The sequence below is a fragment of the Eurosta solidaginis genome, chromosome 3, assembly GCF_040869045.1.
Source record: "Eurosta solidaginis isolate ZX-2024a chromosome 3, ASM4086904v1, whole genome shotgun sequence".
Lineage (NCBI taxonomy): Eukaryota > Metazoa > Arthropoda > Insecta > Diptera > Tephritidae > Eurosta > Eurosta solidaginis.
In genome coordinates, this window is record NC_090321.1 from 216,045,862 (window position 1) to 216,062,165 (window position 16,304).

The following is a 16,304-nucleotide window of genomic DNA, read 5'->3' on the forward strand; positions in this document are numbered from 1 at the left end:
ATGTATATCACCGATCTCAATGATTTTTTCAGACATCAATATATGCTATACACGTAAGCAGTTGGTGAAATTTGAAGTTTCTAGCTGTTAAAATGGGGTAGAAATTGCGAAAAGTTTCTTATCTGAACAATCGGTTGTATGAGATATATACTATATATAGAACCGATCTCTATGATTTTTTCAGACAACAATATATGCTATATACCTAAGCAATCAGTGAAATTTGAAGCTTATAGCTGTTAAAATGGGGTAGAAATTGCGAAAAGTTTCTTATCTGAACAATCGGTTGTATGAGATATATACTATATATACAACCGATCTCTATGATTTTTTCAGACAACAATATATGCTATATACGTAAGCAATCGGTGAAATTTGAAGCTTATAGCTGTTAAAATGGGGTAGAAATTGCGAAAAGTTTCTTATCTGAACAATCGGTTGTATGAGATATATACTATATATACAACCGATCTCTATGATTTTTTCAGACAACAATATATGCTATATAAGTAAATATTCGGTGAAATTTGAAGCTTCTAGCTGTTAAAATGGTGCTAAAATTTGCGAAAATATATATATATATACCACCATATATATACTATATATACCACCATATATATACTATATATACGACCGATCTCATAAATTTTTTCAGGCAACAATATGTTCAATATACGAAAGTATATGGTGAAGTTTGAAGCTTCAATCTGTTAAATTGGGTAAGATATTACAAAAATCCTCTTTTTCTGAAAAATCGGTTGTATGGAGGATATATGCTATAGTGGTCCGATCCGGTCGGTTCCGACAAATGTCTAATCGGACACCCAAATACACCTGCTCACCAAATTTTATCAAGATATCTCAAAAATTAAGGGACTAGTTTGCATACAAACAGACAGACGGACAGACAGACAGACGGACAGACGGACATGGCTAAAACAACTCAGCTCTTCAACCTGATTATTTCGGTATACTTAATGGTGGGTCTATCTATTTTCCTTTAAGGACTTACAATTTTCGGTTTCGTGACGAAATTAATATACCATTTCATTTTCATGAAAGGTATAAAAAGGGGCTGGCCACACCCATTTTCAAAAATTTTAGTGTTTTCCAATTTAATGTTATAATTCAATTTAAAAAGTAAAATTATATTGATACAAAGCTCTTTTTCGCTAAAACAGCTTATTTTATTCGTCCACGACCATTTTAAAAGTCTTTTATATAAAAGTGGGCGTGGTCCTTAACCGTTTTCGTTAATTTTTCTTCAAAGCATTCCTTACAGTAAAGGCAACATCTCTGCCGTATTTTTTACGATAGGTTTAACGATTTTTGATTTATGATTAATAATATTTGTAATATTGATTTTATCACAAGTGGGCGATGCGACGCCTATTTTAAAAAAAAATATTCAAATTTTTATCAAGAGTCTCAATATCAGTCCACACGTCAAATTTCAACATTCTAGGCGTATTAGTTACTAAATAATCAGGTTTTTTGTGTTTCCAAAATCTTATATGTATAAAAAGTGGACATGGTTATCATCCCATTTCGCTCATTTTCAATACCAGTCTATTCTGGGTCCAGAAAAGCTAGTGTACCAAATTTGGTGAAGATATCTCAATATTTACTCAAGTAAACGGAAAGACGGACAGACGGACGGAAATGGCTCAATCGAATTTTTTTTTTTTTTTTTTTTTGATACTGATGATTTTGATATATGGAAGTCTATATCTATCTCGATTCCTTTATACCTGTACAACCAACCGTTATCCAATCAAAGTTATAATGCCATGTGTACAAGTACAGCTGGGTATAAAAACGATTAAGGAAATGAAAAAGGATTAAAAATCCGGCAATTTTAAATTTTCATTCTATCAGTAAGTACATAGAATCTACAAATATATATGCGTTTCCAATTAGTCAGTCTGCGTTTTGGGACTCTTAACAAATTTGCGTTACATGTTTTAAAAGCTTAAATTTTTGCTTACTTAATACAAGATGTGTCATATATCTATGATCATACGTTAATACACCTTAAGTCACTCCCATCATATAACTAATCGCATAAATTCAAAATTTCCACAATTGCTTTTGCATATTTTTTTTAAATACTCTTTTTTAATTAAATTTTTTTTATATAAATTTATTTTTTTTATAACAGGGCCCGTATCGCGTTATACGTTTCTTGATCGAAATTCATATTTTAAATCACAATAGCTCTGAAATGGTGAATCCATCGAATGACATTAGTTTACTCATTAAACCCCTGTTTTATTAAAATTTTTATAAATTGTTTGACAGATTCATATTTATCGTTTGCGTGAAATTGGTTCTTCATCCGGGACCGTATAACACGATATGGGTCCAGTTCTTTAGTTTTTTTGAAAGTATCTTTCTTACTACTTGTTGCAAATATTTCTTAATATTTTACTACTTGTTGCAAATTTTGTTCGTGTTCTAATATCTTACTACTTTTTGCAAAACTCTAGATTATACTTCATTTTCAATACTTTTTTGTAACTTTGTTTACTATTTGTTGCAAATATTATTTATATATTTATACTATTTATATTAATTTTTTTATATAGTTTTTTTTACATTCGCTACTCTAGTTCCATATACATATGTAATAAGTTTTATACCTTTCATGAACATGAAAGCGTGGGCTGCATAGAAGATCATCCTATCTTAGCTGCCGTTTCAAAATCCTCATGTGCCAATGAAACGCGAACCAGATACGGATAGGTATTTAACATTCAAATTCAACAACAATGTGAACTATATGGATCTCTATCCGTATCTGGTTCATGTTTCATTGGAACACGAGGAATATCTTATCTCAAACCACTTTTTCAAAAACGCTCTTTATTCCATTTCTTATGCAGATCAAGTTCTAAAATCAGAGACATTTTTGAAAAAATCATAAAATATCCTCTCTAGACAGGATTAAGACTGGTACTCTTTGTAATAAATATGTTTCTCTTTCAGTGTGATAGAGAGAGGCCGCAGTCAAACCGATTTTCAAGCTGTAGCATTTTGCGTTCTCTGAAAATCTTACGCAATCCGTATATACATCAGTTACTTTCATGAAAGATATAAGTCCCGTCACTAAAATTTCTACTTTACGATCATAACTTCTTACTCCTCATTATGATAAATTGAAGAGTGTATTCACTAGGGTGGGTCAAATTTATTGTTGAAAAGGCACATTCAGTTTTTGAATCTATCGGTCATACTGAGTAATATTGTCCATGGGACCATAAAATAAAAAAATAAATTTAAGGCGCGATAACCTCCGGGACCATAGGTCTGAAATGAATTTCGAGCCTCCCTAATTTTGTTAGAAAATTTTATATTCCAATCCGAAAAGCGGCTCTAACAAATGAAATACATGAAAATAAATGTCTAATTCGGATTCGGATTGGGATGTAAAATTTTCTAACAAAATTAGGGAGGCTCGAAATTCATTTCAGACCTATGGTTCCATGGACAATATTACTCAGTATGACCCCTAGATTCAGAAACTGGATGTGCACCTGAAGTTTTTTCCCTCATTTTCCCCATACAATTTGAACCACCCTAGTATTCACCCTATAACATTCAGTATTACGAGCTTTAAAACATTTTCTATAAATACTAGCAACAATCACAACTTTCACTTTTACTCCTCCCACCGTTTTTTGCTATTCCGTAATTTTTCCTGAGCTTTTGATATCAAAGGGTTGACTGGTTCAACTATGATTGCCGATTGTTCTGTTGGTTATTCAACAACACTGCCATCTTCCTCGATCTATAAAGCTTCTATGTCATTATAACGTTTCGGAATTGCAGCACTGATCTGGCGTGCATTCATATCTGAACTCTGTAAGTTAAGATAAAGAGAAATTTTTAATTTTTTTTTATGAGCAGTCATTTTTGAAAGCACATACATTTTTGCTTGGTATCAAATGTTAGTTAAGATTGAAATTGTGGAAGATGAGTGTAAAGTTAATATATTATGTTAAATAAGCAAATTAATAACGGCTTGGAATATGGTCTCTCAATGGCTCTACTAATAAAACGAAGCCTCGGTTAATAAGTCTAACTTAAGCACTTTTTAACGTTCTTTCCCTTCCGTTCATCACGATCGAATAAATGCTTGGAATTGGGCTAGGAAATATCACCAATCCACCTGACCGTATCTAGTAGAGTCCTTTTTAAAAAATAACAGACTGGGTATCGGAATTTCGGTAGCAGAAACTTCATCCGAAGACGGTAGAATACATTCGCATGCGCGAAAAGTAGTGTGAGGCAAGCTTCACAAAATTGTAGTAGGACACTCTCACCACTCACCACATCAGAATGCGTTAAAGTACGACTGTCTGTACTTATTATTAACAATTATTTGTAGATTTTTTATCCAGCGAATCTATTCAAAATTTTAATTTTCACTCTCTCAAACTCTCATCAGTGTATTTTACGTGCTTAAGGTTAGGTTAGGTTAGGTTAAGAGGGCGTGCGTGAGTGTTACACACACTTCCACTCGGAGAAATTTTTTTCCATTGTGAGTGCCCTCAGTAAGTACAGGGTGGCGGCAAATTCGTTTAGCACCATTACCTCCTAGTGGTCCTCAACGAAACACTTGCTTTCCCTGATGAACCCAAGAAGAAGCGAGACGTCCGCTTTCCCACCCTCTGTCGAAGAAGCGTGAGCACAGAAATCTGAGCCTTCTTCTTTGAAGCGCCGGACATCGGCAGAGAAATTGGTAGATCGACTCCTCCTCATCCTGACAGCTTCTGCAGAGGGAGCTTGTTGGTATTCGCCACCGTCGGAGCATTGGTGCCATAGCACAATGAGCTGTGATGACCCCCGTAAGTACCCTCACCGCAGATTTGCTCAGTTTGAGAAGGAAGCTTGTGCCTTCCCTATCCAAGCATGGCCATAAGAACCTTGAGACTTCGCAGTCAACCCTATTGGTACATAGCAAGTCCGTTTCTCTGTTCTCATATTCGTCGATTCTCCCTAGGAGATAACTCAGCGGCGGTCGGACGGAGCTGTCCACCTCACTTATGTCTAAGTCGGAACCTTTCCTTATATACGTGCTTAAATTATGTTAAAAAGTGTGTTAAAGTTTGTGGTGTGGTAAAAGTGTCCAACTAGAATTTTGTTACGCTCCGATGCTTTACACTGAAGTTCGCGCATGCAACATCTTTGTATTCCACCGTCTTTGCTTGAACGTCAAATACTTTACGCTTGTCTGCGGACGTTGGGCCACATTCCATATAAAAAGAAGTCTTCGATATGTCGCTCAACTGCGCCCACGCGCCAATGAAAGAGGACATGGCAGAAAAGAACTCATTTTAATAATATTCGGGCGCACACACATATGTGTATGATCTCTTCCACGCTATCATACCATAGCCGTGCTTATTTACTACAAATATCAAGTGGACAAATCGAATGCAAAAAGGTTTTCCGAAGGTTTATGAGAGTGTTACGTATGTGGCAAATCCTTTTGTGCAGCGCGAACAATAAATTTGACGCCATTGAATCCTCGGGTCTCCATCTTTCTTTGATGTGCACCATAAGATATTTAGATTACCATCTAATGTGAAGGAAATTAAAAGATTGATATCTTTCGGGGTGTGAAGAGCATCATATTCATGAATCAGCCATTGAGTTCCACATCACTTTCTTTTGTGGGACTTTCTGATGCAAAAAATAGCGCTTATTTGTGCTGAAGGGCGATTTTTTTTCGAAAAATAGGAGGCAGAAAAGCGTTAATGAGAAAATCTTGAACTGGCGGGTCTGAAGGCCTTCACAATTTTATTTATTTATTTTTTTTCAAAAAGTTGCCAAATGACGGAAAGTTATAAGGCCGGTGCATCTACATATGTAAGAGCAAAAACTATGACCTGCTTTCCGATGTCTAGAGAATATTTATATTATCTACTGATTAAAATAAAAAAAAACTAAATTAGTTTGACAGACTGACGATCTACAGTGCCGCATGATATCGACGACTGAATTGTGTATCATCCGATCTCGGCTGCCAATTCGAAAACGCCCTGAGATAGTCGTAATTCAACAAAATTCTAAATTATAGTTTTTAAAAAATGTAAGTTATGACGTGTTTCAAACGAGTTCGGATATAAAGGGGTTTGCAATAGACTTTTAGGTAGAGCGTTTCAAAAACGGCAGCTGAGATACGTTGATTCACTCAACAGTCGTTAAATCGTATATAGATTTCTACATATGTATGAAGGTCTCATGTACTAGGGGTTAAAAATGAAATGTGAAAGTTCTTTTATATGTGGATGTTTTAAAAAACCTTTTAGGAATATTAAAAACCAATTTAATTAAAATTATTCAAGCATAGTATTTAATAAAAACCATACGTTAATTGTTTTTGGACGTGAAGTGACTATATAATAATAACGCCAATGGTTGGAAAAATTCTGGAATATACAAAAAGAAAAATATAATTATCTAAGCGCTGAACTCAAACTAATAGCAAAAGCATACAAAAGCACTGGAAAGGACGACAAAAACGACTAGAAAATGAAAATGTTGGGTTACTACTTAATGATGCCAACGTAATATAGTGTGCTTGTACATACTAAAGTTCTTTTTCAAAATCCGTGGCAAGTAAAATTACAAAATTTAGATTCCACAAGAAAAATACTGCTGTGTAGGTGGAATCGGCCGGTCCATGAGGACCTCACATACATATACTGAATGAGTACATAGTATTACCAGAAGAAGTTTACTCAACGACCAAATAATACTAAGATCTTGAGATATCGCGATATCAGCTTATTTAATGAGTTTGCGTCACCCGTAAATTAAGTTGTTCGGTCAATTTAAGCCTGATTCGGGTCATGCGAAACTTCAAGTTTTATGCCACTTCTGAATCATATCCGCATAGGAAAAGCATTTTTTGTTTCTTTTTAAAAACCCGTATATATTCCAAAAGGAAACTTCATGCATGTAAGTCATACAGTATAAGTAGTCTGTTATTGCGAAGGCATAGCATTTCAATGTCAATGTTATCCTCTCTATATAAGCCACACTAATGTTTTGCAAAACTTCAAGTTTTATGCCACTTCTGAATCATATCTGCACAGGGAATACATTTTTTGCTATTGCTATTTTATAAACCTAAATATTTTCAAAATGAAAACTGCATGCGCCGTCTTAAGCAAGCTTTATTCTGCTGGGTACTCCCTCGTTTCAGTAGCGATACAACTTTGCGCTATTACTCACACAATAACAAAGATTATAGTTAACGGTTTAATGACAAAATTCCATCCCACACGTTTAAATTCTAGGATAGTCATATACATTGTGAGATCGACAAGCAAGTGAATGTCAAACTGCTAATGTCGTTCTGGAACATTAAATCCTGAATTTTTTACAAGTGTCGTGTTAAAAGGTATTCTGGCAACTCTTGAACAGAGCAGAGCAGTATCACATATACCTCCTGGTCCAATGACCCATGAATAGATTAGAAAATGTAGTAAGCAGAGACGTAGAGCTTTAGAGAATGGTCAACGACGTGCAGCAATAGAAATTGTCAAACTGGCAGTAGGTAATTCACCACATTGGCAACTTGAAGATTAGCAAAAAAAGCGCGGTTTTCGTTAAAATTTCACTAAAATTTACTGAAAACGTTAAAGAATAGTTCAGTTGTGGTTATTATATCAAAATAAAATTTTTCTAGCGTTAAAATTGACAAATTTCATGCCACATTTCCCCAATGGTGAATTACCTACCCGCGATTTAATGGTTTACTGTATCATTGGCCGATCCCGTGATTTTTGAGAAACAACGTTATCTGTGAATGTCCTCTAAGTCACAGCGGCTTTTAACTGTGACTGTGACTGAAAAAAAACCAATAACACCCCAACAGGAATCAGTTTTATATTTTTCCGTGCGGATTGTGTTTTTCGAATAATAAACTCTGTATAATTTTTTGGGACATCTACTGTTATTCAGTCGCAGCTTAAAAAAACTTGCTCATTGTATTAAGTAAACAATAAATTAACTGTAAAGAAATATAACACTTTATAAGTTCATTGTAACGTTTAACGATAATTAGGCTTTTTCGTCTGCGACAAAAAAAAATTCCATATTGTACATAATTATATATATTTAACATTAAAACTTTACACCTTAATTATTAAATCTTACAGTTTATATCACAGTACGAATTGTTCTAATAAAAGCGTGTTACATTGTGATAGCAAGAAAAGGAGGTTCCAAATATTCTTTATCATACCATCAAATTTTAACACGTTTTTTATTAGAACAATTCGTACTGTGATATAAACTGTAAGATTTAATAATTAAGGTGTAAAGTTTTAATGTTAAAAATATATAATTATGTACAATATGGAATTTTTTTTTGTCGCAGACGAAAAAGCCTAATTATCGTTAATGGTTACAATGAACTTATAAAGTGTTATATTTCTTTACAGTCAATTTATTTTTTACTTTTTAGCTAATTTTATTAACCAATAATAAAAGCTTATTTTTAAAAAAGTTTTTTTTTTTCTTTAATTTTATTACTATTTTATATACTCAAATCTATCTAAAATTGGAACTTGGCGACAGCTTTATCATGAATGAAATATGTTAATATTATTAGCGACCATCGCAAACATAACAAGTAAGGAAGGCTAAGTTCGGGTGTAACCGAACATTACATACTCAGCTGAGAGCTTTGGAGACAAAATAAGGGAAAATCACCATTCAGCAAAATTAACCTAGGGTAACCCTGGAATGTGTTTGTATGACATGTGTATCAAATGGAAGGTATTAAAGAGTATTTTGAAAGGGAGTGGGGCATAGTTCTATAGGTGGACGCCATTTTAGGATATCGCCATAAAGGTGGACCTGGAGTGACTCTAGAATGTGTGTTGTACGATATGGGTATCAAATGAAAGGTGTTAATGAGTATTTTAAAAGGGAATGGGCCTTAGTTCTATAGGCGGACGCATTTTCGAGATATCGCCATAAAGGGGACCAGGTGTGACTCTAGAATGTGTTTGTACGATATGGGTACCAAATTAAAGGTATTAATGAAGGTTTTAAAAGGGAGTGTCCCTTAGTTGTATATGTGAAGGAGTTTTCCAGATATCGACCAAAATGTGGACCAGGGTGACCCAGAACATCATCTGTCGGGTACCGCTAATTTATTTATATATGCAATACCACGAACAGTATTTCTGCCAAAATTCCAAAGGTGTTTGATTTCGCCCTGCAGAACTTTTTCATTTTCTTCTACTTAATATGGTAGGTGTCACACCCATTTTACAAAGTTTTTTCTAAAGTTATATTTTGCGCCAATAAACCAATCCAATTACCATGTTTCATCTCTTTTTTCATATTTAGTATAGAATTATGGCATTTTTTTTTTTCATTTTTCGTAATTTTCGATATCGAAAAAGTGGGCGTGGTCATAGTCGGATTTCGGCCATTTTTTACACCATGATAAAGTGAGTTCAGATAAGTACGTGAACTAAGTTTAGTAAAGATATATCGATTTTTGCTCAAGTTATCGTGTTAACGGCCGAGCGGAAGGACAGACCTATAGTAATAGGAGTAACGTTCCTGCCAAATTTCATCACGATATCTTCAACGACGGCCAAATTATAGCTTGCAAAACTTTGAAATTAGCTTCTTTTAAAAGTGGGCGGTGCCACGCCCTTGTCCAAAATTTTACTAATTTTCTATTCTGCGTCATAAGGGCAACCCACTTACCCAGTTTCATCACTTTAGCCGTCTTTGGTAATGAATTATCGCACTTTTTCTGTTTTTCGGTTTTTCGAAATTTTCGATATCGAAAAAGTGGGCGTGGTTATGGTACGATTTCGTTCATTTCAAATAGCGATCTTAGATGAGTGCCCAGGAACGTACATGCCAAATTTCATCCAGATACCTCAAAATTTACTCAAGTTATCGTGTTTACGGACGGACGGACGGACATGGCTAAATGAATTTCTTTTTTTGCCCAGATCATTTGGATATATAGAAGTCTATATCTATCTCGATTAGTTTATGCCGTTACGGATTACCGTTATGCGAACAAAGTTAATATACACTGTGAGCTCTGCTCAGCTGAGTATAAAACAAGTATGGAGCTCAACATGCATATTACCTTATGCTTGTATTGAAAACGTTTCACAAACAAATTTTACACAACAGCTGTATTCTTAAAATATTGCATGTTAGGGCATTTTAACTACTACACCAACAACCACGAGAGAAATATATTTACCTACTGGGCATTTTAACTGAAAATAAAATCTCTTATAAAACTCAAGAAAAGGACAACTAAAAAATATATGCAAGTAACTGTACAGCATAACGGACGGTTAAATAGAAAAAATTAAATTAAAACCAAATAATTACACATGTATTCAAAACATTTTTATTTTTCTTATTTTCAGCTACATAAGTATTTATGGTGTATATAATTCTGTAAATAGCATTTTTATAGAGTTGGTGTATTTGCATGCTTAGTAAAGGTAAATAAGAACAAAAATTTGTTGATAATTAAAGGAAGTTAAAAAACTAATATGTATGTATGTATGTAATTAATAGCATAGGGCTAAAGAACAAACAATTTGGACTTAAGAAATATAATTTTATTACGTAAATTAACATATTTGCTTTATAAGTACATATGTGATGTTCATATGTATATAGCAACAGCGGTTAACAAATAAAGTGATACATACATATATGTGACCTGGAATCATGAAACGACCCTATTGTGCGAAAATACCGTTCTTCACTTTTTGAGTGATTCTTATACGAAATTTAACGCTCTTTCCAATGTAATAAACCGCAGTTTTCTATCTTTCTTAGTTTATTCACAAATCGCTTTTAAAGCCAAATCGGAAAACAAATGTGATTTTTTGAAATATTTCGATCCATGCGCCACCTATCGGAGCTTCGCGTTCTGAACTATATTCCAAGTTTCAAGCTTGTAGTTTATCGGGAAGTTTAGTAAATTTTAATTACAAAATCGTTCACAACGGGCAGCCGCTACACAGAGTCAAGCTAAACAAAAACTTTAAACGCGTTTTTCTCAAAAACTTGTTTTCGCACAATAGGGTCGTTTCATGATTTCATGTCACGAATATGTATATAAATGTTGGGTTTCATAAGAATATTTTCAAAAGCTTATAATTGCTGTAAATCATGATTAATTTTACAACAAGAAAAATTATGCGATTTCATTAAATTAGTCTCTAAGGCACAACACATTTTCATTTCTATATTAGTATTGCATATACTTATTGTACCTATGTATGTATGTATTTGAATATTTTTTTGTATGCAAAGCTAAATTTAGTTTTTTTTTGCAAAAACGCAGCCTTAATTTTGCTGATAATACCATGCAATATTTGACTTCGAAGTCAAGCTTTCATATTGACATTGTTTTGTATATCGCATATATGTACATATATGTATATGTATATGGGTTATTCCAAATGTCGCTGTTGCTGTAACTGCAATTTTTCAAAAACCAATCGCGAGCGGTCGGAATTAATAACTTTTCTGTTATATTATGTATTAAGGAAATTACCAGCTGGGTGATGAAAATACAAAACTCAAAAGATTAAAATTTAAATTAAATTAAAATCAGCCAAAAATTAGGAAATCGATTTTTAAAATTTCTATTACATTAAAATTATATAATTTCAAAACTCTTTAGAAATTATCGACTGCTGAGTGTAATATCACCCTTTCTCGGTTGCTGTCTTGACAACGCCCTATCTCAAAAAACTTTTGAATAGGGGCCGACTTCAGAACGTGTTTCAAAAATATACTTTCTCGGAATTCGGTTAAAGAACACACTATCACAGCATTTGTCTCAAAAACGCCCTATCTGAGCCTACGTTCAATACGTTGTGACATTAGCTGGGGCGTTTAGGATAAAAATTCTGTAATAAGGCGATTTTCAACGGAATTCAGAGATACGGCGGTTTTGTAACCAATTACGATATAGGGTGTTATTGAAAAATATTATCATGGAGTTTTCGAACTGACAGCTGAGATAGGGTGTCACTCAGCCGTCGGTATGTACTTTGCATGTACAGTGATGCCTAATTGTGGGAAATTACCCTTTTCGAGGGATATTTCACTTTAAAACTTAGTAAAATGGAAAAAACATACTTTTTTGGTCTTCAATATAAAAAAGGGATTTTCTTATAGCTTAACTCTCTATGTATGAAAAGCTGATCATAATATAACTAAAAATAATAAGCACTCCTACTTAGCAGCACTGCAGTTGCTTTTTTGCATACGAGCTTGAAAAATGTGAACATAAAAAGAAATTTCATAGCACTCCCATATGCCCTCACATATAAATTCGATTTATATGAAATTTTAATTCAAAATTGATACATTAAGGGGACCATTAAAATTCTTCAAACATTTAAAATAATTTTTTTTTTTTTTTTTCAATTTAAAAAAGTTTCAGTGCACATATATATTGTGATTTGCACTTCAGTATACAAATTCTTGAACAGCATAGATTTTTATGCTAGTATCTAAACAAAAAGTATGTACAAACAAACGCATTTTGCGGTTCAAGAAAATAAATAAATATTTAATTTGGGATTTTTTTTAATTGGGGTAATTACACGGAGTTTATCTGGCATCACTGTACATGTAAACATTTTTGTTCTAAGCTCTAGGTCGATAGTTTATGAGATGCCTAAAAGATTAAAATTTCATTTAAAACAAAAACGTTACATCATTCAAAACAAGCTCCAGCCATAGACTTATTTGCAATGGAATTACCCATTTACATATATACTTCCACAAATGAAATGATATTAGAGAATCATCAAAGATACAAAACGTATTTGTAGAATGAATTAATAGAGAATGATTCAGTTACACTGAAAGAAAAAGACTGGTAAAATCAACCGAAATACGGGCCAATTCAACCGAAATTTCTGTCAATTTTTATCCATCGCAACAAGATGTTGAATCAACTGCGCGCAAATCGTTGATTCGTAATTGACCGTTTTATAAGTCAAATGAACAAATAAAGTTGTAAATAAATGTAAGGCGCGATAACCTCCAAAGAGATTTTTGGCCGAGCTTCTCTTCCAAGTTGCGTCGTGCTCCTCTTGATTTTCCCTACGAATTGGCCGGACGGGACCAACATGTTTTATGCGGACTCCGAACGGCATCTGCAAGGCAGATGAGTTTTGTTTTCACTGAGAGCTTTTCGTGGTAAAAGTACACTCGGAGCGCTTGCCAAACACTGCCGAGGCGCGACCCCGCATAGAAAATTTTTCTTCTAATTGAAAAACCTTATTTCTAAAATTTTGATGTTGCTTTGCCCGGGGTGCGAACCCAGGGCATACGGTGTGGCGGGCGGAGCACGCTACCATCACACCACGCTGGCACACATTAAACATTCTATACTTTATTATTTTGTTTTATTAAACGCACTTTCACCAAATTTTATAATTTAGAATTTATTTGGTTTATAGTTTTGAACTTCGCTTTGCAAATAGAAATGAAAATAGTAGTCACAAAACTGATTCTCAATTCTTTCAGTAGTAGTTGCCACACTTGATTGTTTCGAACAAAACTTGTATGTCAATGTATGTTTGACATAACATTTTAAATATACAACTTGTAAGTTATAGAAAAGTAAGGAATCAAATCGCAGGAAGGTAATTCACCACTGGAGTAACTTTACATGTAATTCGGCAAGTTCAATTTTTGTAACACTTTAAGTTGAAACGATTCCAAAACAACTCAAACTTTTATGTTGTCGGAAACATCAACATTAAAAAAGGATGTTTTTTTATTATCTTATTAAATTCGTTCGCGTGAGTGAAAATTCGTAAAAACTTGAACAAAATGTTACTAACTTTGGAAAAATCCTGTTCGTTCAAACAAAACTTTTGCAACAAGAGGACGCACTTTTGCATTTCCCTTGGACGAGAAGTTGCAAAATTTTTCCCGATAGATAGGTATCCAGGTATCTCATAATTTTTGCACAGTAAATTCAAAAAAGGGTTTTTTGTTTTGTATTGATAACTCAAAAACTAGTTTTTTGTTGATTTCCCATTTTGTGTGTTTTTTCGATTTGATGGTTTTCTTATTTTGGTGTTTTTTTTAACAAGTGGCACCATCGTCATAAGTACAAAGTAGAGAGCGCAGTGAGCGTAAAATTCTCTTTGAAATTTGCTCATGTATTGACAGTTGATCGCCGTTGAAATGACCTGTAAGATCAGTTGTGTTAACAGAAAAATCAGTTAGATTGGCCAGAAATCTGTTAATTTTACAGAATTTTGTTAACTTAAGAGCGACAATTTCTCTTCTGTTGAAATGACTAAACTAAGTTGTTCGTTTGACAAAGAACTCGGTCGAATTACCCATAATTCGATCTAATTCACCGAATCTCCGTTAAGTCAAGAACAACAGAACCGATTTGTTGATTTTACTAGCACCATTTCTTTCAGTGTATTATTTAAAAAAAAAAAAACAACAAAAAAATAAATTCGCTCGCAGCGCAATTATTTCTTAAATTTTTGCCTTAAATAATACAGTCTATTTGTTAACATTTTTAATTTGACAAAATTTTGGAATGTAAGCCTAATCAGGTTTTATTTTTATACTGCCAAATTTTATATTAGTCCAAAAAATAAATACATACAAGATAATAAGCATTTATAATTTTAATAAATAATGCTTTTGTTGACAAAAAATTTAATAACTAAATTGTGTATATATGTGAATACCGAATTAAAAGCATTTTCTGCAGAGAAAAATGCAAGAAACAATAAGTGCATGCAAAAGCCGCTGCTTTTTTAACACAAAATATAATTAGATACTAAAAATAAACACACAATTTACTTAATATTTTCTATTTTTTAAGAATTACACTACCGTCATTTTATTCATTCATTTTATTCTAGCTAATTTCAAAAAAAAAATTTATGAACGTGTTAACCGTTAATTCGCGAGATTGCACGAATTACTTACTCTATTGTGTTTTCTTTGTTTCCTAATAATAGTATGTTGAAAAACAAAAAATAATAAGCGAAAAAATTGTTTAGTGCAGAATCAGGTAAACAGTTTCAACTTTTTTTAGTTATCCTAATCTAATTGCAAAGCAATTCGTTTGAATATGTGTGTGTAGGGAGAGAGAGAGGATGGAAAGTTATAGACGCTCCATTCTAAAACTCATTCATAGCATTCATTACGCAGCAACTCTATCCAATTCGTTCGTTTTCTTTTTCGGATGTTTTACCTGATTCGACCAATCGCCTGTGGGTACTGTGGCGCGATAAAACTTCGAACTCGTCTTATTGAAAATTGGCAATAGCTCGTTGGCTTCATCGGAAATCGCCTGCGAATTAGAGAAATGAGAGGAAAATGATGAGTATTTGAATAATCCAGTACAGAAAAATTTAATTTAACTATGATTATCATAGCGACTTCTGAGTGAAAAATATGGTTATATTTATACAGCCTGTTCGAAAACAACCTCAGAATATTTTTCAAAAACGTCCTATCTCAAGATTTATTTAATAAACGCTATATCTAACGTCAAAATGTGTTGAATTTATGCTCAAAAAAGGTATTTTTGAAATAACTAAGATGTGGGCTTTTTGTCACAAAAAACTTAGATGTGCCGTTATTCAAAGAAATTCTGAAATAGAGCGTTTTTCAAAAGTCTTCTGAGATAAGGCGTTCTCGTGAATATTTTTCGAGAGGCTTTCGATAATGTTTAGGCGTCTTTTGCGGGATTCGTTGATTATGTTCATTAGAATTACTTCAGGACCCTTACAAGATCAGTTAGCAATACTTTTGGAAAAAAATTGTACCAATTTGGGATTAGTTTGAAATACTTTTCGGGACCTTTTCGTTATGATCTCGTTGCTGTTTCGGATACTTGAGGAGTCACAGCGAATGTAACAGGGGACCGTTTAAGTATTTTTTCAAAACCATTTCGGGGATTATTTGGGCGAAACTAATTACTCTGGGCCATGTCGAGGAATGATTTAGGACTACTTCGATATAATTTTGGGACTATCTGAAAACCATATTGGGATTATTTTCGAGATTGAAAGATAGGATTATTTTCGAGACTAAAGATATTATTTCGAGACCATTTCAAGATTATTTGGAAACCGCTTAAGGTTATTTCGGGACTTTGGAACTTTTCCAAAATTATTCTCGGGACCACTTCGAAATTGTTTTGAAACTACTTTGGGCTATTTGAGAAGTATTTCGGAATTCCTAACGGAATTATTTCGCGACTTTCGAAATTATTCGGA

General features: G+C 33.5%; 1 protein-coding gene across 1 annotated transcript in view; it reads right to left on the reverse strand.

The window, feature by feature from the left end:
* Positions 1-995: 995 nt before the first annotated feature.
* Positions 996-16,304, reverse strand: part of Pdk (pyruvate dehydrogenase kinase) — a 97,021-nt gene continuing 81,712 nt past the window's right edge. Inside the window, exons 7-8 of the mRNA XM_067775051.1 lie at positions 15,275-15,373; positions 996-3,862 (exon numbers count right to left, since the gene is read on the reverse strand). Of these exons, the coding sequence (XP_067631152.1) occupies positions 3,791-3,862; positions 15,275-15,373 (171 nt within the window). The 3' untranslated portion in view covers positions 996-3,790. The remainder of the gene's footprint in view (positions 3,863-15,274; positions 15,374-16,304) is intronic.